We start from the raw sequence: 21352 nt of genomic DNA, 5'->3' as shown, positions 1-21352 counted from the left end.
GATAGCCCACCAAACTATCGATATGGACTGATCATTCTGAAAGAACTTTTTGTATTTTCAACTTTTAATCTTAATTTACAGGCTCAGATTTGTTTTTAAAAAATCAATTGCGGCTTTTCATTCTCAACTTTTTACATGATTAAACCATCTTTACATAGAATACAATTTTCATTTATTTTTCTGAAAGTTTTATAGACATGAGATGATTATTATCATGTTCTAAGTATCTTCCTTAAAGCATTTTGCGAATAAAATGTTTTTAGATACCGATCGCTTCTGTAGTCTCATTCTCATAGTTGAGTGTCTTAGCTAGAGACATGGAAGATATATATCAGATCATATGAAATGTCTTTGTGGACTCATCCAATGATTGTCTCTTATATAACAAACGCCAGATTTACAAACTAAAATCTGCGAGACCTTCTGACTCGTATAGAAGTTGCTAACCCACTCTTTAGTTCCTCATCTTCTCCTGCTTACTGCATCCAACTGCAAACACAGATGACACCTTTTCTAGTTATGACTCTATAAATCATCTTAACATAAAACTAAACACAAACGAAACATAAAAGCTTACATCTCAAAGCAGATGAAATCTCAGAGCTTTTAATCACACGCAGCCTCTTGACAGATGAAACGAACATTCTGTTTTTAAAACACATATCAAGATTACTTAGTAACCATTCTTTACTTAAAAGGACAATCAATTTGAAAAAGCATTAACAAAAGGCGATACTTTATGCTTTTTGTAGTTATATGATTCTGCAAAACACTGAATCAGATTCAGAGGAGAAAAGGTAGAAAAGATTCTTACTGCCAAGAAACATCCCCAACAAGCATCTTGTCCCCTTCATTGTCTTCATAAGTTAAAGTAAATTCTCCTTTACCATCCAGTAAACCAATGATCGGTTTCTCTTCTCCTTCACCACCAGAGGTATCTCTTTGAGCTAAAACAAACAACATAAACAAAACACACCTCAGTATACAACAAGAATCTTTCTATAATAACAAAAAAAAAAATATTTGAAAAATCAAGATTTAACCTGCAAGTAGACCTCTGAAGAGTTTGTCTACACCAAAAGAGAGCTGTTCGTAGCTATTGTAAGCATTGAGATCTATTTTTCTACCAATTGGAACACTGTCCATGTTGATCTTTACAAACATGCCTTCCCTCTTAGGTTCGACTTGCTTCACACCATCACCATTCTTATTGATTTGACCTATGTGGGAGGATTCGTTTACCAGCTTTGAAGAGCTTGTAGTCGCTAGATTTTTTCTGAATGAACGAACCGGAGGCCAACCCACCACTGGACCAGGAGCGGTTCTTTAAACAAGACAGTAAAAAAAAAGAAATATGTTAACACCAAACGCAAAAAACAGAGCAAAACAGAGAAAAACAGAGCAAAACAGAGAAAAACAGAGCAAAACAGAGCAAAACAGAGCAGAACAGAGCAAAACAGAGCAGAACAGAGGTGAAAATAAGGCTAGTAAAGATTGAAAATTTAATAGGATGTGTCAGATGGGTCCCTAATGTCTAGAGAATACGCTCTGTGAAAGGAGATACCTTTTATGAGAGATGTGAGGAAGATTAGTTCTGTTGGATGGAGAGAAATGGTTTTTGCTGGGACTGAAGATAGATTTGTCTTCTGCTTCTTTCTTGATGTTGTTGTTTCTTGTCTCTGTGTTCTTCTTCGTTGCTGGACGATCTTCGTCATAACCACCGGGTGGTCCAAGCCTTAGCTCAAGTTTCTTTTCTTGATCTGTGTTGTTGTTTTCTTCATGGTACCATTGTCTTGCTTGAGGAATCAAATCAAGGAGTTTAGGACAGAGTTCTCTGTTTCTTGGACAACCTTCCATTGATTTTTTTATTTTTTTTTGGTTACAAAGAGATTAAAATTCGACAAACCCTAAACTTGAAAAACTGATGACTTGCTTCAAAAAGTTCAAAGATTATTTGTCATCAAAACGTAGTAAAGCTTCCTTACAAGGGGAGACGTACGACAGAGATTCACCTAACCCTAAGAGAGCTTTAAAGGGGAGAAAGCCTAAAAAGGAAATAATCTCACAAAATTGAGAGGGCGGGGGGGGGAGAGAGAGAGATGTGATGAAGGTATGGTAAGACAAGTGGTGGGATTTTATAAAAACCAAAGCTTTGCTTTGGCTCCTTTTACTTTTCTCGTGCACGCTTTGGTGCGTTCTCTCTCACGCACAGGCTTCCCCTTTTTCAGTTTGTTCTCTCTCTCTCTTAAGATTCTGAAAGAGACGACAAGAAAAAAAAAGGGGTAAGAATCCAGAGAATAGAGAAGTTGGATTTTGTATGAACAGGAGAGTAATTCTTACCCCAAAAGAGGAAGTAACAAACCATGAAACCTTTTTAAATATTCCACGTAGAGAAAACAGTAACTTTTCTTGACATGTAAAAACAGAAAAATGATCTTAGGAGTTTTGTGGAGTGAAACACAAGCAACATTATCTTATTTTCTGCCTCACATATCGCTAATCAAGGGTTTTTCTAAGCAAAGGCTGCTTTTCAGCTGCTAACAAGCTGTAGTATATTACAAACTAAAGAATAGTTGACAAAAATACAAATTAAAATATAATTAAATGTATAAATCCAATAAACAACTTGAGCATAATATAAGAACATTTTAAAATATGATTAAAGGAACTAGGGAAGATCCCATAAATTAAGGTCTGTTAAGGACCACTCTCTTATCCACTGTCCGTAAGACACATATCTCTATGCCTTAGACACATTTTAAATGGGTCCACATGGTGTATGAAACTTTAATATCAATACTATTAAAACAGAAGCAATTTTTATCTACTTACAAATAGTCTAGGTTAGACCATTATATTTAATTATATTTTCTATTATTTCTATTCATATTTAATTTAATTGTTAAATATACATCATACCTAAAATTAAGAAACTAACTAACTAATCTATTATTTTTTTAACTAATGAATTTAATTTATATTAATTCGAAATTCAACTAACTAATCAATTATATTTTAGTTATTAATGTAATAAATAATTATATATATATATATATATATATATATATATATATATATCTATTCATTCATATATATACAACTATATATTAATCCAAATGCAAAAAAAAAAAACAAATTGTTCAAAACCCTCACCAAATACATAAAAATATAATTCTTATAGTTAGAGTATTAAAATATATATAAATATATATTATAAAATAAATATTAATAGTAATTATATGATGAAACATGTTACTATTGATAGTTTAATGAATATATTTTTACGGGTTACTCAAACAGACATGTAATATATATATCAAATATAAACCAAATGAACAAATATATTAACACAAATATATCATAAAACATTACAATTAACATAAATCGAAGCTAGAGAGTAAGAGTCAATATTTTAATTGCTTAAAAATATAATTATATATATAAATTATAAAAATTAAGAACTAAATATAATAAAATATATATCAAAATTAAAATAATAAATATTTACATTTCTAATGCGAATAATGAAATTAACTTTTAAATTTAAAATAAGCCATAGACAAAACATCAAAAGTATCTAATAATATGTGAATAACAAAAGTAAACTAACTAAATAAACAATTATATTTTTTTTTGCAAACTTAAATCATTAATTTGTAATAGACGTATACATATTATTGATGCTCAAATCTATTTTATTTTTAGTATGCATCCACTCAAATATTAATCCATTAACAAGATGGAATTTTAGTTGGACTAAAATTGTATTAAAATTGGAATATCAATTTCATAATATTTACTATTCATCTGAACGTTCATTAATATATATTACAATACTCTAAATATAATAATAAATCAAACCGGATTACATATTGGGTCATCTATCAATTCAACCGATAACCAGATCTCGGGTTTTAACAGTTGTTACGGGTTTTATAGAATTTTTAAATAACAGTTTTTTTTTTTGAAAACAAAAATAGATTACAATTTGGCAATTTAACTGCGGGTCAGGTCGGATTTCAAAACATTGAATATAATTTTTCATTTGTAATATCTAAGTGTAGATACAATTAAAATACAAATTTATATCAAATAAATTTGGAATGTTTCGAAAATAATAGCGCGGATCAAAATCTGTTAGTATTAAACTATCTACAAATATACATAATTCACCAAAATAAATAAACGAACTGCATGGGAAGATTAACTGAGAGAATTCACGAAATGGGAGTACATACGAATTGCATGACGTCTCAGTGATATATAGATGATGGTTTATTTAAACACACAAGAAGGCAAATAAAATGTCAGCTAGTTAGGTAGCTATTCAACGATTTTATCAAAAGTTACAACCAATGCGTACGTGTGGATTGCGATGGCATGTTTAATCTGTTTCCCCAAAGAAGCAAATGGTCAACTGTTTGTTTCCTAGTCTTTAGTTATTTTCTCACGACATATAAATAACATCACAACTCACAATAGGCATGTACGTACATATATACAATCGAGTTTGGTTCGGGTTCAATGGGGTTTGGTTCTTCAGAATCATGACATTTATCCACATTAAAATATTTTTAAAGTTTGATTCGGTTCAACCTTTTTCTGGGTTCGGTTTAAATATAGTAACACATCAAAACATGATTGCATCCGTTTTAAATTCGGATTCAGTTCTAATCCATTTTTGGTTTATTCAAATGTTTTCGACTCTAAATTACACAATTTAGTTCATAAACTTGGAAAGTTTAAACAATTTGCACTAACAAAAGCTTGACATGACATGATTAACAAGTGGTTGTTAAAAGTAGAGAAACATAAATAAGTTAAATTAACAATTAACAACTCTATAAACGTACGAAATATTATCTATACTTCAAAAATAAAATAATTGTTGAAACGTCATAAAAAACTTGTTTATAATAAAACTTTAAATACAATTTCCAAAACATAAAAATCCTAATAAATAAGATAACAAAAATATACATTACATTGAGTATTTAAGTTAATTATTTATATTATAGATATTTATTGTAATCTTTAAACTAGATTTCTACCCGCACAACCGTGCGGATATAAATTTTCACATTTATATATATAGATATTTGTTTTATATAATTATTATATATATTTTTAACGTTACTCACATATTTAAATGTTTGTATAACTATGCCAAATATAATAATTTTATAGTTTTCATGCTGTAAATTAAAATCATCACATATATATGTTGCTTATTATATATTTGTCCTATTGAATTTGCGTTTGATTACTAAACTAAATTTTTAATGCATGAAACAACATATATGAAAACAATTTTGTATTTAATTTATTATAATCATGATCTGTAATTCAAATCGCTTGATTTTTTAGTAATTTTTTAATGTTTATTAATTTTATATAATAAATTACTGTATATTAAAAAGTTTAAGATAAGAATTTTTTTTTATACATGTATTATATAGTTTACTAATATTAATCCATTCTACCAACATATTATATATTTAGCATAAATATTTTATATTTATGAAAATAAAATATGTTAACTTATCAATTTAAAATAATTTTATCATATCTTGTTCAATATAACGTTTTTATTTTAAAATGATAGATATTATTATAAAATTGATAAAATAAGATATAATTTTATTCTTTTAGTAACATTTCATAACTAATTACAAAATTAGTTAAAAATATTTATATTCAATTTATGACAATTAAGATCTTATTATAATCTTTTTCAAGAGATTTGTTAGAATTTTAATTTTTTAAAAAAATTAAAAGATATAAAAGATATTATGAATTAAGTAGTTAAAATATTATATATATTAGCATTAGTGATATAAATTTAATAGAAAATTTAAATGATGGTCTAAATAAAAATATTACTCATCAAAAAATCATGATTTTTATTTTATTAGAAAACAAATTTGAAAAAATTAAAATAGAAATAAATATTTATTTCTAAGAAAATCTTTGAAAATTATTAGTAAATGTATTTTTGAAATTAATTTCATTTTATTTAAATTTTCGTTTATAAACCAAAACTATATTCAATTTTAATTTCTAATTATATTTTATGATAATATAAATTAAAACTAACTAATTTTTGAAAGTAAATTTAAAAAGATTCTAAGAAAGATTTTAAAAAGATTTTGTTAGAACATTTTAAATATATTCATTTGTATTTCAAATAAAAAGTTAAGGATATTAAAAGATATAATAATGAACTTATATAAAATATGATATTTTCTAGGAATTGTCCAAACTAAAAAAATCACACATGAAAAGAAGTCATGACTTCTGTTTTAATATATTAGATGTTTTGAGTATTTATTCAGGATTGGGTTTGGATTTGATATGAATTTTTTTTCTGGGTTTCTGATTTTTTGGGTTTCCTCGGATATTCACTTGATTCTGAGTTCAGTTCGGATAAAACACAAAATCTAAAAGACCGTAAAATGAGATTTATTCGGATATTATGTCGGGTTCAATTTGGATTTATTTTTTTGGGTTAAATCGGTTAAAATTTTTGGATTTTTTCCCACCTCTCTCACAAATTGGCATATATATTTTATTTATAACAAGATAACATAAAGAAGACTTAAAAATAATATTGGTGCATAAGCATACTTGATACTTCAAGGCTAAATATTATAATTTATTTGGTGAGGGAAAACGGATCGTTCATGTCTCCCCCCACGTGTGACAGCAATATTACAGAGAAGCCAAACGAAGAAAAGTTGAGACTGAAAGAGTTCCAGTCAAGCAAGGTTGGGCAAGTTTGGTAAACACAGTGAAGGAATGTGTGTGTGTGTGTATGTCGCTAGTCACGGTGCATGGTAAACTTAGTGAAGGAGTACATACCAATCTCCATGACGTCTCAGTAATATATATGTGAAATATGTTTATTTAACATGACACACAATAAGGTAAACAAATTTTCAATTTGTTAGGTAGCTAATCAATAATTCTGTCAAAAGTTAAAAACCAATGCGTACGTGTGGATTGCGATGGTGTGTTTAATATGTTTCCCAAACAAGTAAATAGTCAATTGTTTGTTTCCTAATCCTTAGTTAATTTCTCAAAAAATATAAATAACATCATAACTCACAAAATTGACATATCCTTTAAAAAAGTAACACAAAGACTTTAAAAGAATATTGGTGAGTAAATTATGAGCATTCTTCAACGCTTAAAGCGTATTATTTGGTGAGGGAAAACGGAAAGTACATGTCTCTCCCACATGTAACAAAGATATTACGAAGAAGCCAAACGAAGAAAAATCAAGAGTGAAGAGTTCCGGTCAAGTAAGAAAATGTAAATTAGTGAAGGAGTGTGTGTGTCTGTCGCTAGTCATGGTCCATGGTTAACCCCTCCGTCAGGAATGCCCTCCGGTTTAACTTCACCGCACTTCTTTTACTCACCGTCAATGGTTCAAAGTGAAAATCCAGCAAATAATATAATAATTCAGAAGAGGAAACTAGATCCGCGCAGACACATGTTGCACTTGCACAAATTGTAAGTTCGTACTATAAGGTTTGAGTTTTGGCCTTTTGTCACAACCATATAAGTGAATAAAGACGAGATAAAGTGACGGCTGGGATCTAAGATTACAAAGCAACCGACTCAGGAGTAAAGGAACAAAAACAACTCGTGAAATGAATGTCATATCAGGAAAGGAGAAAGTGAAAAAAGAGAAGAAAATAGTGGTATAAATGATGCTCTTCTCTTCGACCAAATTTTTTTTTGAAAATGATGCTCTTCTCATAATTTCACCAAGAAAAATAATTTAAATTTAAAAACAATACATATAATTGTCTAAATCATCGAATTATTTTATGCAATAACTATTATTCTATTAATTTGCAGGTTTTTAAGCCTTTTAAAGTATTATTATTAATTGTACACTAAATTTTCATTGTCTGTATTATATAAGAAAATAAAAAGATTAAAAACATATCCACTAAATTATGATTTCGAAAACCAAACACAAACTTTAACAAAGCTCCCATTTCAAGACTGTGTGTTTACTTTAAGAAAAAAAAATCATTTAGTAAATGTACTTTATAATAAATTTCTTAAACCTTTGTTAGTCTCAAGTTTTTGAACTTAACAACTAAATACGATCACAATATACTAATATCAAATAGGATTGGTAAAATATATGTATCAGCTGAGAACGATCATTGTATTTTTAAAATATATTATTAGTTAGTAATATTTTTTTTAAAATCAAAATTAAACGAAAATTTCAGATATCAATAAGATATACATTAGGCCTAATCTAAATGGTCTATGAAACCACGAAGAAAATGGACTCAATGGTTTATTTCATGGATGAAATGCTTGAAGTTTCTCTATTAAGTTGGTGAGTTTAGCTGAACTCTATAGCACCACGTCAGCTTTGCTTTTCAAACTTTAATAAAAGAAGGTCAGGAATTAGAGTCTGTGGTGTAGGTTGCCTAGGCAATTCAATATCTTTGGGAAGAACTTTGTGCTGCATTACCTTTCTTTAAATTTCAACCACTCTTGTTGGTATTCCATCTGGTGCTTCACTTTTGATAGAAAGAGATTTGATACATTATGTCTCTTACCGTGTAAACATTATCAATGAATATTAGTCCTTGCAGTTTTCAAGAGAGATCGACTTTCATTATTAGAGCAATGTCAGACAACTTACTAACCAAATCATGGCGGATACACATTGGCATGATGCGATTTTCATTACTACGTCACTGTTGAAATGTCTGCGACAAATTGAGAAGCTCAGAACTGGGACTTGGACATCTCCAAGATCTTTCCCGCCGAAGATCCCATCACAGACCAATTTCACGACGAGGGTTAAACGGCCTTCACGGGATAACCTTTGTTTGAGGGAAAATTTGACGGCGTGATTCCATGTAGGCTCAGATCCTCCGGTTCTATGGACGGCGTGATTCCGCGTAGTATTATATAAATATAACTTACACGTAAAATGTTAATTATGTAGCGGAAGATATATAATCGAAATAATTATATCACAATAAATGTGTATCTAATGGATAGGAAAACACCAATATAAGCCTTTGATTTTCATTTCACATAAGCAAAGAAATCACAAGCAGATTCTTGATATATACGAAACACAACATTTATTGCGAAAGCGAAAGGAATTTTTCATACGAATCACTAACCAAGATAGTTGTAATTGAATTGACAATATTTGCTTGGTTGGATTCAGTGAAAAACGAAACCAAGATAAACCAAATGAAATAAGATGTTACTCCCTAGCCTCTCTTTGTTTTCTTCTAGATGACGTTTTATCATTTTCACACAAATTAAGGCATCAAATACAATATATTCCTATCTTTTTTCATCAATTGACTATTGTCGTAAGACACATGGAATATAATTATTCTACTTTGAAACTTGAGTTTGTTGACTAGAAAGAATAATATAAGGGTACAAAGAGTATATGTCATTATATTTTGCATAGTTTTCTAAAAACATCAAGTATATGGAAACATAAAAAAGATGCTAAAATGTCATTTAAGAGAAAATGAAGAGGATATCTAGCAAAACAGATAATTTAAGTCAATAAAAAATACACTAAACTTCCCTTTTATGTTATTTTAAAATCATACTCATAACTTTAGAAACTTACAAATCTAGAATAGAAACCAAAACTAGTCACTGTCTTTCTGAGATTCTTAGACTTGGAGAAGAAAATGTTATAACATTCCAAGATTTCAACTGTTGTTTTATAGCGGATTCATAGTCGAGGACCGCTTGTAAATTGAACCTCAAATATTCAATACAACATCTCTCTACGAGCTCAATGAGATGATTAAGACTGTTCATTTCCAATTCATTTACCTTATGTACATGTTTCTCAAATAACTAAATGTTTTGGTTAAGAACTAAGAAAACATATTAGATAGGATAGTTACCAGTAAATCTTCCAAGCGTGTAAAATTTTAATTGATGTCATGATTGTTATCTCTGAACATCTATATCAAAAAAAAATTTATCTCACATGATGAACTTTTGGAATATCAAAATTTGAATCAATAGAGGATAACATAACAAGTCTTAAATAAATAAAAATCATTTAGAGCTCTAACAAACAGAATAACATACCAAAGAAAGCATGACCAACTATTCTCCAATCTCTAATTCTTTTGTTATTGATTTTGTTTTATATAGGACATAATCGCAACCGACAAAAATCACATCATCTTTAATGTATGCATGGGTGAAAGATGCATATACAAACCCTCCAAATATGTTGTATCTTGGAGAGTTTAGTGTTTTACACATTGATATGTGGTTTACGTGCATACAATTAATAACAATTAAAAAAATGAGATGACAAAATAAATGAACAACGTTAAAAAAAATAACAAGCAATGATATACATGTTTCAAGGTGAAATTTCACTCATGCACTTTTCATAATAATTTAAACAAAAGTTTTTCTTAATAGAGGTGGAATGTCTGCAAAACACAATGAAGATAACAAAGTAAATCAACAATTTTAAAGATAACAAGTGATGACAAACCAGTTTTAAGGTGATGTTGCACTCATGCACTTCTCCGTCTCTAAATAATGTAAAAGAGTTTCATATGCTCTCTATTAAGAAACCAAGTATCTGAAATCGATTCGCTTTTTGTTGCATAAAAAACTGCACAAAAAGATCGGTTTCACAAGTTAACATATAAGAAGAATGATTAAACAAGGTGTTCTAGTACATGTGTCGTCATTTCCTATCGGAATGTTGTTTATTGCAAGAGAGATGTCAGAAGTTTCCATAATCTTGTGAGCTCGAGATAACAATTTGATGCTCTCAACAAGGATTCTCGAATGACTTACACTACATTATAACATGTACCTACATGTTAATCTCAACCAGCCAAATCTAGAGTGTCGATCACTCTCTTCAACGCTAGACGACAGAACATGCATGATAACATAGATTGGAATGACCGAACTGCATTGTGAAGACCAGAAAGTAAAAGTCAAGAGAAATGCAATAGTAAGGTAAAACGTAAGAACAAAATAATTATATAAGATATTCAGTTTTGACTCACCTAATATGAACTCCACACTTTTTTAAAAATCAACACTTTGGAATATCACACCAACCACTTTGCATTGCATGATTATTAGACTTCCACTATGCCCACTAATAATTTCTGCATCTACAACTATTGTCAATCGCTCGATGTCACTCACACAGTACTATTGGAATTTAAAGCTAATGACAAGGCCTCTTGTAACTTGAATATTATAACCTACATTTTAGTAACCAAAGCATTAAACACACATTTATCTCTAATTAGTCTCACACATATATAAGTATGTATAACAGCCTATCATATGGAAACCAATAATTGACACAACTTCTTCTAGAGGTGAAATGTCTCCAAGAGATAATGGGGACATATCTTTCTAGAACTTGTCTCTATCAACTTATAATATGGCCAAATCGCACTCGTATAAATTTTTTTAAACTCTAGTATTGTATTTAATAGTTGAATTGTGCATCACCACATTGATAATTCAAACATTTAACAACATGTGTATTCGTGAGAGTCATTTTCTAGATATGACAAACCCTGCTAAGTAACAAATAAACATGACAAACAAGATAGGTTTTATACTTTCATCCATTATGTGAAAATAATCTTTCGTGATGATATATATAATTATCAACCACAAAATTTACCACGCCAAATATGTAAATATCAAGATTCTTTTTTGTGTATGTTATCAAAGATGCGTCTAATGTATAATGTAGCTAAATATATATTAAAGTTCATACCAAAATCATTGTATTTTTTCCTCAATATACTATCAAGGTTGATATGAGTATGTCTTGTAGTGGTAGAGAAAATCATCAACACCTATTCAAACAACTTTTCATCAAAAGAGATGAGATGTGCTTCTATTTTCCCCTGCCATTCTTCCATCTTCTTAACTCTAGTCTTGTATTTAATTATGTTTTCTTCTTTATTGAGGTAAGGGAATAATATTATTTTGCCCAATTTTTGTTTTTTTAGATCTAAACTATTATCTTGATGCATTTAGATTGGTTTTAAATATTTTATTCTACTCTAGTGATTGTGTCTTCATCATCTCTCTCTCTTTTATTTATTTATTTATGTATCTATTTTTATTATGTTTATGACTATTTCTCCGCAAGTCATGGTGTTTAGGATCTAATATTTAGTTTGATCATGATTAGGTTATAGTAGGATGATTTGATGTTTGATGATAATCCTTTATGTTACATTTTCTTAGATCTTTCATTTATACTATTTTATGCTAGTTTTTAATTTGATCATTCAAATTCTAGATCATAGATACTTTAAGATCTCAACTGTGTTTGAGGAAACGCTATTGAATTAAATTTTTATGAGTTTTTTAACCAATAAAATGATATAACAGTGAATAGTGAACTTAATGAAATTATTTATTAATGCATATTGATTATGTAACTAGCATATGAAAAAATTTAAGTGCGGATTTCTTGTTGTTCGTATTAAAATGATATAAAGGTAAATAGTGAATCTAATGAAATTATTTATTAATGCATATTGATTATGTTCTTTCATAGTGTCGTAAAACCCTTACTAATATAACAGGTTGGTGTTTATATCATATAGCTCAAGATCTTCATACCAAACTGGTAAAACCTAAGAAACCAACATTTCAATTTATCAGAGACATTGATACATTAGTAATCCTTTTACGTTGTTCATTAGCATTGTCTATACTATTACGTTGTTCATGTCGTCAATTAAGTGTATCGGCTCACTTTCCCAATCGAAATGAAGGGCTCACTTTCGCAATCGAAATGAAGGGCTGGCAATCACTCATTGAGAGCTTCTTAGAAGTCAAGGGGGATCCCCAAATACTGGACTGTGTAGATCAGTTGGTAGAGCACAAGGCTCGTAACATTGTGGTCTTGGTTCAAGAGCCCCTCAGGTGGAGACATTCTTTTTCTCAGATATTGAAGTTTAAATACTCCCACCTTACATTATGTAATATGAATATTCATAAACACGCGAGAAGTAAAGCTCTAAGTTCAAAATTTATTCCAATAGTACTTAAATCAATTAACAGAAACCAATTATGTCTAGTTACAAACCAAGTAATAAGCCAAGGCTAAAAAAAAACAACCAGAGGCTTAGACAAACTAAAAAGCAGCAGTTTTATCGAACAAACCATGAAGGTATCTAGAAATGAAGCTAGCTAGGAGGGTAGATAGAAATGAAGCCATGCCCATGCACAAGCTCGATCCCTTCCTTGTTGCTGAAGAAATCGAACAAACCATCGCTTGCAACTTTAACAAAGTGATCTGACTTCGTTATCTTGCGTGAACTCTCATTGATGGTTTCACTGAAACGTTAAGTGGGCTCAAAAGGTTACAAACCCGGAGAATTCCAACATCCTTCAGTTTCTCCTTCAACGTATTAGCCCTTTGAAAAATCAATCATGAGACAAAAGCTATGATGATGATACTCTCAAATCACCATGATAATGATACGTATGAGGCTTACTATCCACCGATGCTCTATCAATACAAGAGGAGGAAGGCCCAAGCTGAATAGGAAGCCTCGCACCGCTCGTTTTGGCCAAGGGAAGGTTGGTTCTTCAAAGGGCAGTCTCTAGAAGAATAAGGGATCATGCTGACTCAGCGACAATTGCACATGGGGTGTTGGCTCATGAAGAATGTGTGTGTGTGATGTGGGAGGTGCACATGGGGTGCTCTGCTTGCAGCTCACATAGTATGTGCGTGGAAAGAACGAGTAGCTTGAGAGTATAAATACTGTGTAGGGTTGTAAGGCTTTAGTATCAAGTTGTTTGATCATCATGTTCATGGAGAGATTGAGAGATTCCGGTTAAACCTCTCTAAACTTGTATTTTCTTTATCATTTCAGTAATCAAAACATAATCAGTTTATCATCCTTGTTATCTATTTCTCTGTTTTACCGGATCTAATACGTAAACTGTATCAGATAACAATACATTCTTTTTCAAGTAATTAACCAACTCCTAGAGTACAAGTAACTTTTAAGTTTTCCTTACCAATAACGATCTTGGGATCATCAAGATGTTCACTCAAGAGCCTAGCTTCTTCGATTTCGTTATGAACAGTGTGATTCCCTGTGAGCTGAACAGCTTGCAGCTTCCTATTACCGTTGTAGGTCACTTAGCACAGCTCTGCTATTACCTAGATTCATGATGTAAGGATCCTTCACGAGAAGAAGACTGGCCAGAACACAAGATCCCACGGATACTAAAACCCGGTCACCATCACATGTTATCGTTTGCATATACAATCCGAGGTTTCCAGCTTTAAGTGATATCAGCATCACCTGCACCTGCTACGATATAAGAACCTTGCATTAGTTAGTTCACTTAGAGCGGATAAAACATGCAACATCGAATTCACCACTTATGTCTGGATCATTGTTGAATTCTCTTACAGCTGTGTCTCTTGTTACTACAGACACTGAACCATCTAATCTTCTGTCTAATAATATTTCAGAATCATGGCCAGAGATGATTACTGTTAATTAAAGCATATGCAAATCCAATACCTGAAACAATGTCTCCTTCAACAATGCCTGACTTCCAAGATTACTCTGTCAATTAAACATCAACCCAGCTACAGCCCGGGATCTTGTGAAGCTGAATTGGTGTTCGACAGAAGGGCAAATATTAAATTAGGTCCATATCACCAAACACAAATGTTTCAGCTTTTTATGCAGAACCAGCAAGCTTTAAAACGCACACATCAAATCGGATGATCAAATAAATGTGTAACTTCATACGAGGAACCCAAAACCATCGTATGTGAATGTTCCAAAATCGATGTTGAATAAAAAAGAGCTTCGAAATGGATAGCTTCTGACATCTTTTTTACCAAAAAAATAAATATAATATATTCAACATTTTTGCATTTGAAGCAATTCAGCATCTAATGGTGTACAATTATGTTGTTCGACTTAGACCAAAAAATTATGTTATTCAACAAGCTAACTTTTATTGATTTGTATACAAGAGAAACCAGAGACAGAACAAAGAGCACAATTTTTAGTCATAAAACAAGAAACAAAGAGCACAATTTCTTAATTTTAAATATTAACACAAAACAAGATTCTAACATCTTAAGGGTGAGCGTTCGGGTACCCATTCAGGTTCGGTTTAGATCTATTGGCGTTTTGAATTTTCGGGGTTAAAGATTTTAGGCACATTCAGGTATTTCTAAATTTCGATTTGGATTCAGTTCGGATCTTTGAGGGTTCGGTTCGGGATCGGATAACCCATTTAAATTATTTTTAAAATTTTAAAATTTATTATATACTCTAAATTTTTCAAAATCTATAAACAAAATAATATATTACATATAAATTTGAATAACATATATCAAAATACATAAACTTAACATATAAATTGAGTTGGTTTGAATATTTGGATAAAAGATCAATAGATATTTAAAATATTTTTGGTGTTTTGAGTATACTTTAGCTATTTTAGATATTTACTTTTGACTATTTGTATATATTTTCAAATAGTTTGGACAACTTAAAAGTATCTTATATATTTTGGATAATTTTAATATACATTAAATCTAAAAATAGTTAATATATTTAGTTATATAAATCTATTTCGGATACATTCGGGTACCCAAAATATTTCGGTTCGGATCGGGTTCGGTTTTGATTTTCTAAGTGCCAAAATTTTGAATCCTTTCAGATATTTAGTCAATTTCAGTTCAAGTTTGATACTACTTTTCTGGATCGGATCCGGATCGGTTCTTCGGATTCGGATTTTTTTTTTGCCCAGCCCTAATCTCAATGCTACTTACTTTCAGGATGTTGTGTGTTTGGTCATCTGAACAAATCATTATTTTACGAGTGAACGTACTGATGTCAGATCATCTATTATAACCGAACAATGAGCATCAAAAAGGCTAGTTTTTTACGAAATAAAATTTTCTTTTTAAGCATGATTAAAACTAAAACTAAAACTTAAACAAATTAGACTTTATTACACAGAAAAATCATCATCATAACTAAAACTAAAAAATATTATACAGCATAATTTGCCAAGTTTGATGATAACTTGAGCATGAACCACCATTTTAGGGGGAACCAGCGGGTGTCTCAGGTTCATCGTCTGTGCCTTGTACACCAATCTCAGCATTTAGCTCATGCTCATCGATCCTGCTTCACATGTCATCTAGTGAAGCCATTACCAAAGTCAAGGACATTACAGGTTATGTAAATGAACAGCAAAAAAGCTATTCACTCTCTCAGATATGATCAAAATTTCAAAAAGGTATAATCTTAATAAGAACTCTAAGACCAATAGAGAGAGGATATTGTTTGTGATGATGGAGTCCTGAAACCTGGATTGCTGTAAACACACACGTTAGCACCCATTCAGTATATACTTTTCACTATAAAAGCTAGCTAACTCAAGAAGATGAAAAATCAACAAACCCACCAGCAGATTTTGATCCACATTGCCATCAGCTTCAAGTATTGATGAGTCAGTGATGGCAAAACCTTCATCTTTCATCTCTCTCGTCACTCTTGCAGCCTCCTTAAACATTCCAGAATGTAGGAAACATCCAAGAAGAGTATTATAATTGATACCATCAGGCTTAATCCCAGATTGCTTCATAGCTTCAAACATATCAATAGCCAGCTTTGGCACACCTTCTCTAGCAAAGCCGTTGAGGATGATATTATGTGAATTTACATCCAGGATGAAGCCATTTTCTTCCATCTTTCTAAGCAACAAATTAGCTTCACTTATCATACCAGCCTTCACCATTCCTGACACAAGCGCATTGACATCAAAACCACTTCCTTGGTCCTTGAGAAGATCCACAACAACAGCTTCCCTGAGCTTTCCATGTTTTCCGAAATGTTTGATCATCACATTTCTGAGATTCTCTTTATCTTCCTTAGATAGCTCACTTGCCTTTCCAAGAGTGTTTATGAAGCTGCAATACACTGGAGGAAAAGGTGGGAGACCTCCCTCGTCCATCTCCTCGAGAAGCAACAGAGCCTTGTCCACTCTATTTCTTTGACAATAGCCATCTATAAGGACTGAGTAAGTGTATTTAGTAGGGGAAACACCGTCCGCCTTCATCCGATCAAACAAATACATCACCTCTGAATCAGGTGCATTGGACTCAAATGAGTCTTAATCAGAGCATCGTACGCATCAATGTACTGCCACACTCGGAAGACCTTTGATAACACCTCAACTCTACCTATTTTGCTCAAAATGTTAATCAACTTGTGTAAGAAGACGAGATGAGGACACCTCAACCAATCTCTACGAATGTTCTCATACAAACCATATGCTTCTTCTACGTTCCCCACTTTGAGAAATTCATGTATCAGTTCCGCAAAAGTAGAAAAAGTACCGGTCTGTTTCATCTTAATCTCCTCGAGAAGATCAAAAGTTTTCTCAACCGTACAAAACTTAAAGTGTAATCCCAAGAGAGCGATGTATACACTCTCTGTCGCATCAGAATCATGATCAAGCTTCCTAGCCTCTTCTTCAAGGCAATGTAGAAAGACCATGTAGGTGGAGCGGTTAGGTTGAAAGTTTCCACATCTACCAGCCCACTTGAAAAACGTAATCTTGGCAATTATGTCAGCGTCCATGTCAAGAACCGAACAAACAAAGCGATCGTTCACTCTATGTTCAAAATCATGCAAGCCTTTCAAGTTTCTCCTCCTATGGAAGTTTTCCATTATCCTAACAACGGGCTCACCCAGAATCCGCGCTGACCTCTCCCTTCTAGCCTGTCTCGAAATACCAAACCTCTCAACACCAGCCTCATACTCTGGAAAACATAAATGTTACAGTGTCAAAACCCGTTAAAAAGGTTAAACCTTCTTTTAAAGTCCTTTAAAATGAGGAACAAAGTGTGCAGATTTTTTTACCTGTCGGAGAAAGGTAACATCTTGGTGGTATAGTAGTTGAAAATCTTGAGACGAATCTCTTCGCTAAAGTGTATGGAACCGACATGTACATCATCGAAATTATACTCCTCCGGTGACCACAAGTCCCCAGCAGCTTCCAGTTCCAGCGCTATATATCCACTCCCTCTCGCTGAATCAGACAGAACGGCGGCTGATAACGCTAGACTTAACTACGTTTGGTCGGGATGTTCAAATGGGCCGTTTTGGGCCTGGTCTGTTAAACACGTAACAATACCTTCTTCTTCAAGTAATCAACTCGTAGAGACCAGAACGCAAGATCCCACGGATACTAAATCCGGACTTTCTTGCTCAACCATCCTTAAGACTTGTTTATATCAAAGCCTTGGATTCAGAAAACAATCCTAGTATGTTTCACTGTGTCTGTGTTTGTTAACATCACTTGAAACAATGTCTCCAGCTAAATTGCGACAGTGCCTGACTTCCACGAATTCTCAAACCAATCTATCAGTTAAACATCAACCCAGCTATAACCCGGGGTCTTGTGCAGCCCTGTTTTCTTCTGAGTCGTTCTAATAATCTCTGCCTCTTCCCATCTTTCAACAGCTGAATAGGTGTTGGATAAAAGAACAAAGCTTCCTGTTGTTCCTCCAAGACTGTGCATCTTTTTCGACACTTTATCCCCAAGCTCCACACTCTTGTACGTCATACAAGCAGAGAGAAGTGTACCCAACACATTAACGTCTGGCTCAAACGGCATCTTGTTGACAAGATCATACGCTTCATCCAAGTATCCGGCACGAGCTAGGAGATCAGCCATGCAATTATAATGGTCTATCCTTGGGGTGAAGCTAAAATCTCCGCGAGTCAGAGAGTTGAACACTTGTCTCCCTTCATCCACAAGTCCTGAATGGCTACAAGCAGAGAGAAGAGCAAGAAAAGTCACATCGTCTGGGTTCACACCTGTGTCCCGCATACTATCGAACAGAGAAAGAGCTTCGTTGCCAAGGCCATGGTTTCCAAAGCCAAACATCATTGTGTTCCACGAAACAGTATCCCGCTTATGCATCGTGTCGAAAACTCTCTTGGCGACATCGAGTTTACCGCACTTTGTGTACATATCAATCAATGCGTTACAAACGGTTGTATTAACTGCATAGCCGTAAACAACGCAATACCCGTGGCAGCTGAAACCGTGTCTCAAAGCAGCCAAGTGAGAGCAAGCGGTCAAGACACCAAGCAACGTTGTTATATCTGGACGAACTCCAGAACATTTCATTTCATGAAACAGACGCAAACTCTCTTCGGTGCGACAGTTCTCCACACAGCCAGAGATGAGAGAGTTATATGAAACAATATCTTTCACGCCAATCTCACTAAACTGCCTAAAAGCATCACATAAGCTTCCATACTTGGCGTAAAACGAAATTACGGTGTTTCCAACGGTTAGGTCTGAGATAAAGCCAGCTTTAACCGCGTAACAATGCACACATCTCCCTCCATTCACATCTCCAAACCTCGCACAACCCATCAGAATAAGCCCAACGGCCACCGGCGTCACAACTGCCACATCTCCATGATCCAACATCTGCAAGAACAATCCCCCAGCTTCCATCATCATCTCACTTTCTATGTAGCCTCCAATCATAGCACTCCACGTCACCTCATTCTTTAAAAAGCCCGAATCAAAAACTCTCCTCGCGTAGACAATGCACTTGCTTTTCGAATAAACATCCAAGATTCCCGTCTTGAAAACAACATCATCACTAAACCCCATTCTTATGCAGTACCCATGAACTGACTTCCCTTCCCTCAAAGCACCACCAGACCTTCCTAACGCAGGAAACATCCCAACGATGGTGGATAAATTAGGGCTCAGCCCATCTCTTCTACGCATATCCTTAAACAATGCAATAACATCAGCTAAACCGGAACACAAAGAAAACCCAGAAATCAAAGCGTTCCAAGCAACAACATCTCTCTCTGGCATTTCGTCGAGCACCTGGATTGCTATATCTAGTGCTCCACATTTAGCATAGAAATCGACCAGGGCAGTACACACATACAAATCATCACTAAATCCACTACCTTTCGCATGGGTATGTATCAGCTTACCATCTTCAATCGCTCGCAGAGCAGCACACGCCTTCAGGGCAAAAGGGTACGTGTACTTCGTGGGTCTAACGCCAGAGCTCAGCATATTGTAATACAAATCCAAAGCCTTTTCCGGGTAATCGTTCGATGCGTAGGATCTGATCATCACGTCCCAGGGGATGGGATTGGTTCTTGGGTGAGGAATTTCGTCGAACGCGTGGCGTGCAAGTTTCACTTCGTTGCATGATGCGTAGAGGCGGGTTAGTTTGACGAGCACGGTGGAGGAAGTCAGTGTGAGGGAGCGTTTGAGAAGGTGCTGGTGAATGATTTGGCCTAGGATTAGGTTCTGTGATCGGATACATGAGTCGAGAAGGCTTAGAAACATCGGAGGATTGGATTTTAAGTTTCAGTTCAGGTGCATCGGCGACTTGCCATTGAACCGTTGCGAAATCAACTACCAATTGTTTGGTTTCCTCCGGTTATATCCGGTTTGTAGAATTTAATCACATTTCACTACTTTTGGGTTTACACTTGGGCTTTACGTATGTGCTCAACTAATGTTTCATCCCAAGAATCTAAAGTTGTCAAATAAAAACAATACACTACTATTGTTGTGCCACTTTTTGAAAGGATAGTTAGAGAAAAATAAGAAATACAAAAGGTATAATTTTATAATAGATTTTAAAAAATAAAAAATAAATAAATTCACAAAACACGATTCAAGAAGAGATCACCATTTAGTTTACTGAAACTGAAACTAAAATTTCACTCTCTTTTTCATTCATTGTGTCCCTAGCAACTTTCACACTTGACAACACCACACAAAGGTCATTCTTTAGCTTATTTTCTTCAACCAACTACCGGGGAGGAACTCTCTTACGGCTCAGCATCTCTTGTTCCTTGAGACGGTGTTGGAACCGAGCAAGTCTCGCTTCCCCGCTGCTTTCCGGAACAAGACAAAGCTCAGTTGCGTTACGTAGTTTTCTATCATGCTTCCTGGTTGGTCCACCTCCGCTAGAAGCTTCAATATTTCCTAATCAAGATATGTAAAAGAAATTAACAAAGCCATGATAATCTACAATCTAATAGTCACTTAGTTATGTTTACTTACCTCGCGAACAATCTCCATTGTATCCTCGATTTCTTTTCGGTGTGCTGCTATTAGAGCTTCTTCTTCCTGAACCGGAATTATCATAACTATCAGTATTAAGTTTTCTACCATTGCTTGTTAAGTGAGTATAATTTCACAGTTAAAAGATGCCGAATTGAGAAGCTTAAGAACTGGGACTTGGACTTCTCCGAAT

At 33.2% G+C, this 21352-nt stretch overlaps 2 protein-coding genes and 1 pseudogene across 2 annotated transcripts; all 3 read right to left on the bottom strand.

Moving 5' to 3' along the window:
• Positions 1–305: 305 nt before the first annotated feature.
• LOC111213176 (auxin-responsive protein IAA26-like) lies at positions 306–2292 on the bottom strand. Its single transcript, XM_048738912.1, has 5 exons — positions 1565–2292; positions 1044–1324; positions 815–947; positions 578–645; positions 306–489 (listed from the first exon to the last, which is right to left on the bottom strand). The coding sequence occupies exons 1-5, from the start codon at positions 1855–1857 to the stop codon at positions 455–457; spliced, it is 810 nt and encodes a 269-aa protein (XP_048594869.1). The 5' UTR covers positions 1858–2292; the 3' UTR covers positions 306–454.
• Positions 2293–15946: 13654 nt separating this feature from the next.
• On the bottom strand, positions 15947–18510 carry LOC106390872 (annotated as a pseudogene).
• LOC106390862 (pentatricopeptide repeat-containing protein At3g16610-like) lies at positions 18219–20616 on the bottom strand. Its single transcript, XM_013831405.3, has one exon. It carries the CDS (start codon positions 20431–20433, stop codon positions 18466–18468), a length of 1968 nt encoding a protein of 655 aa, XP_013686859.1. The 5' UTR covers positions 20434–20616; the 3' UTR covers positions 18219–18465.
• Positions 20617–21352: the final 736 nt, after the last annotated feature.

Source organism: Brassica napus, chromosome A1 (assembly GCF_020379485.1).
Source record: "Brassica napus cultivar Da-Ae chromosome A1, Da-Ae, whole genome shotgun sequence".
NCBI lineage: Eukaryota > Viridiplantae > Streptophyta > Magnoliopsida > Brassicales > Brassicaceae > Brassica > Brassica napus.
This window is presented reverse-complemented; position numbering and strand designations above follow the sequence as displayed.

Coding starts and splice junctions, on each gene's coding strand:
- LOC111213176 (XM_048738912.1), bottom strand. CDS start 1,857: ATGGAAGGTTGTCCAAGAAACAGAGAACTCTGTCCTAAACTCCTTGAT. Junction 1,325..1,564: donor CCTCACATCTCTCATAAAAG/GTATCTCCTTTC, acceptor TCTTGTTTAAAG/AACCGCTCCTGGTCCAGTGG. Junction 948..1,043: donor CTTCAGAGGTCTACTTGCAG/GTTAAATCTTGA, acceptor TGTTTGTTTTAG/CTCAAAGAGATACCTCTGGT.
- LOC106390862 (XM_013831405.3), bottom strand. CDS start 20,433: ATGTTTCTAAGCCTTCTCGACTCATGTATCCGATCACAGAACCTAATC.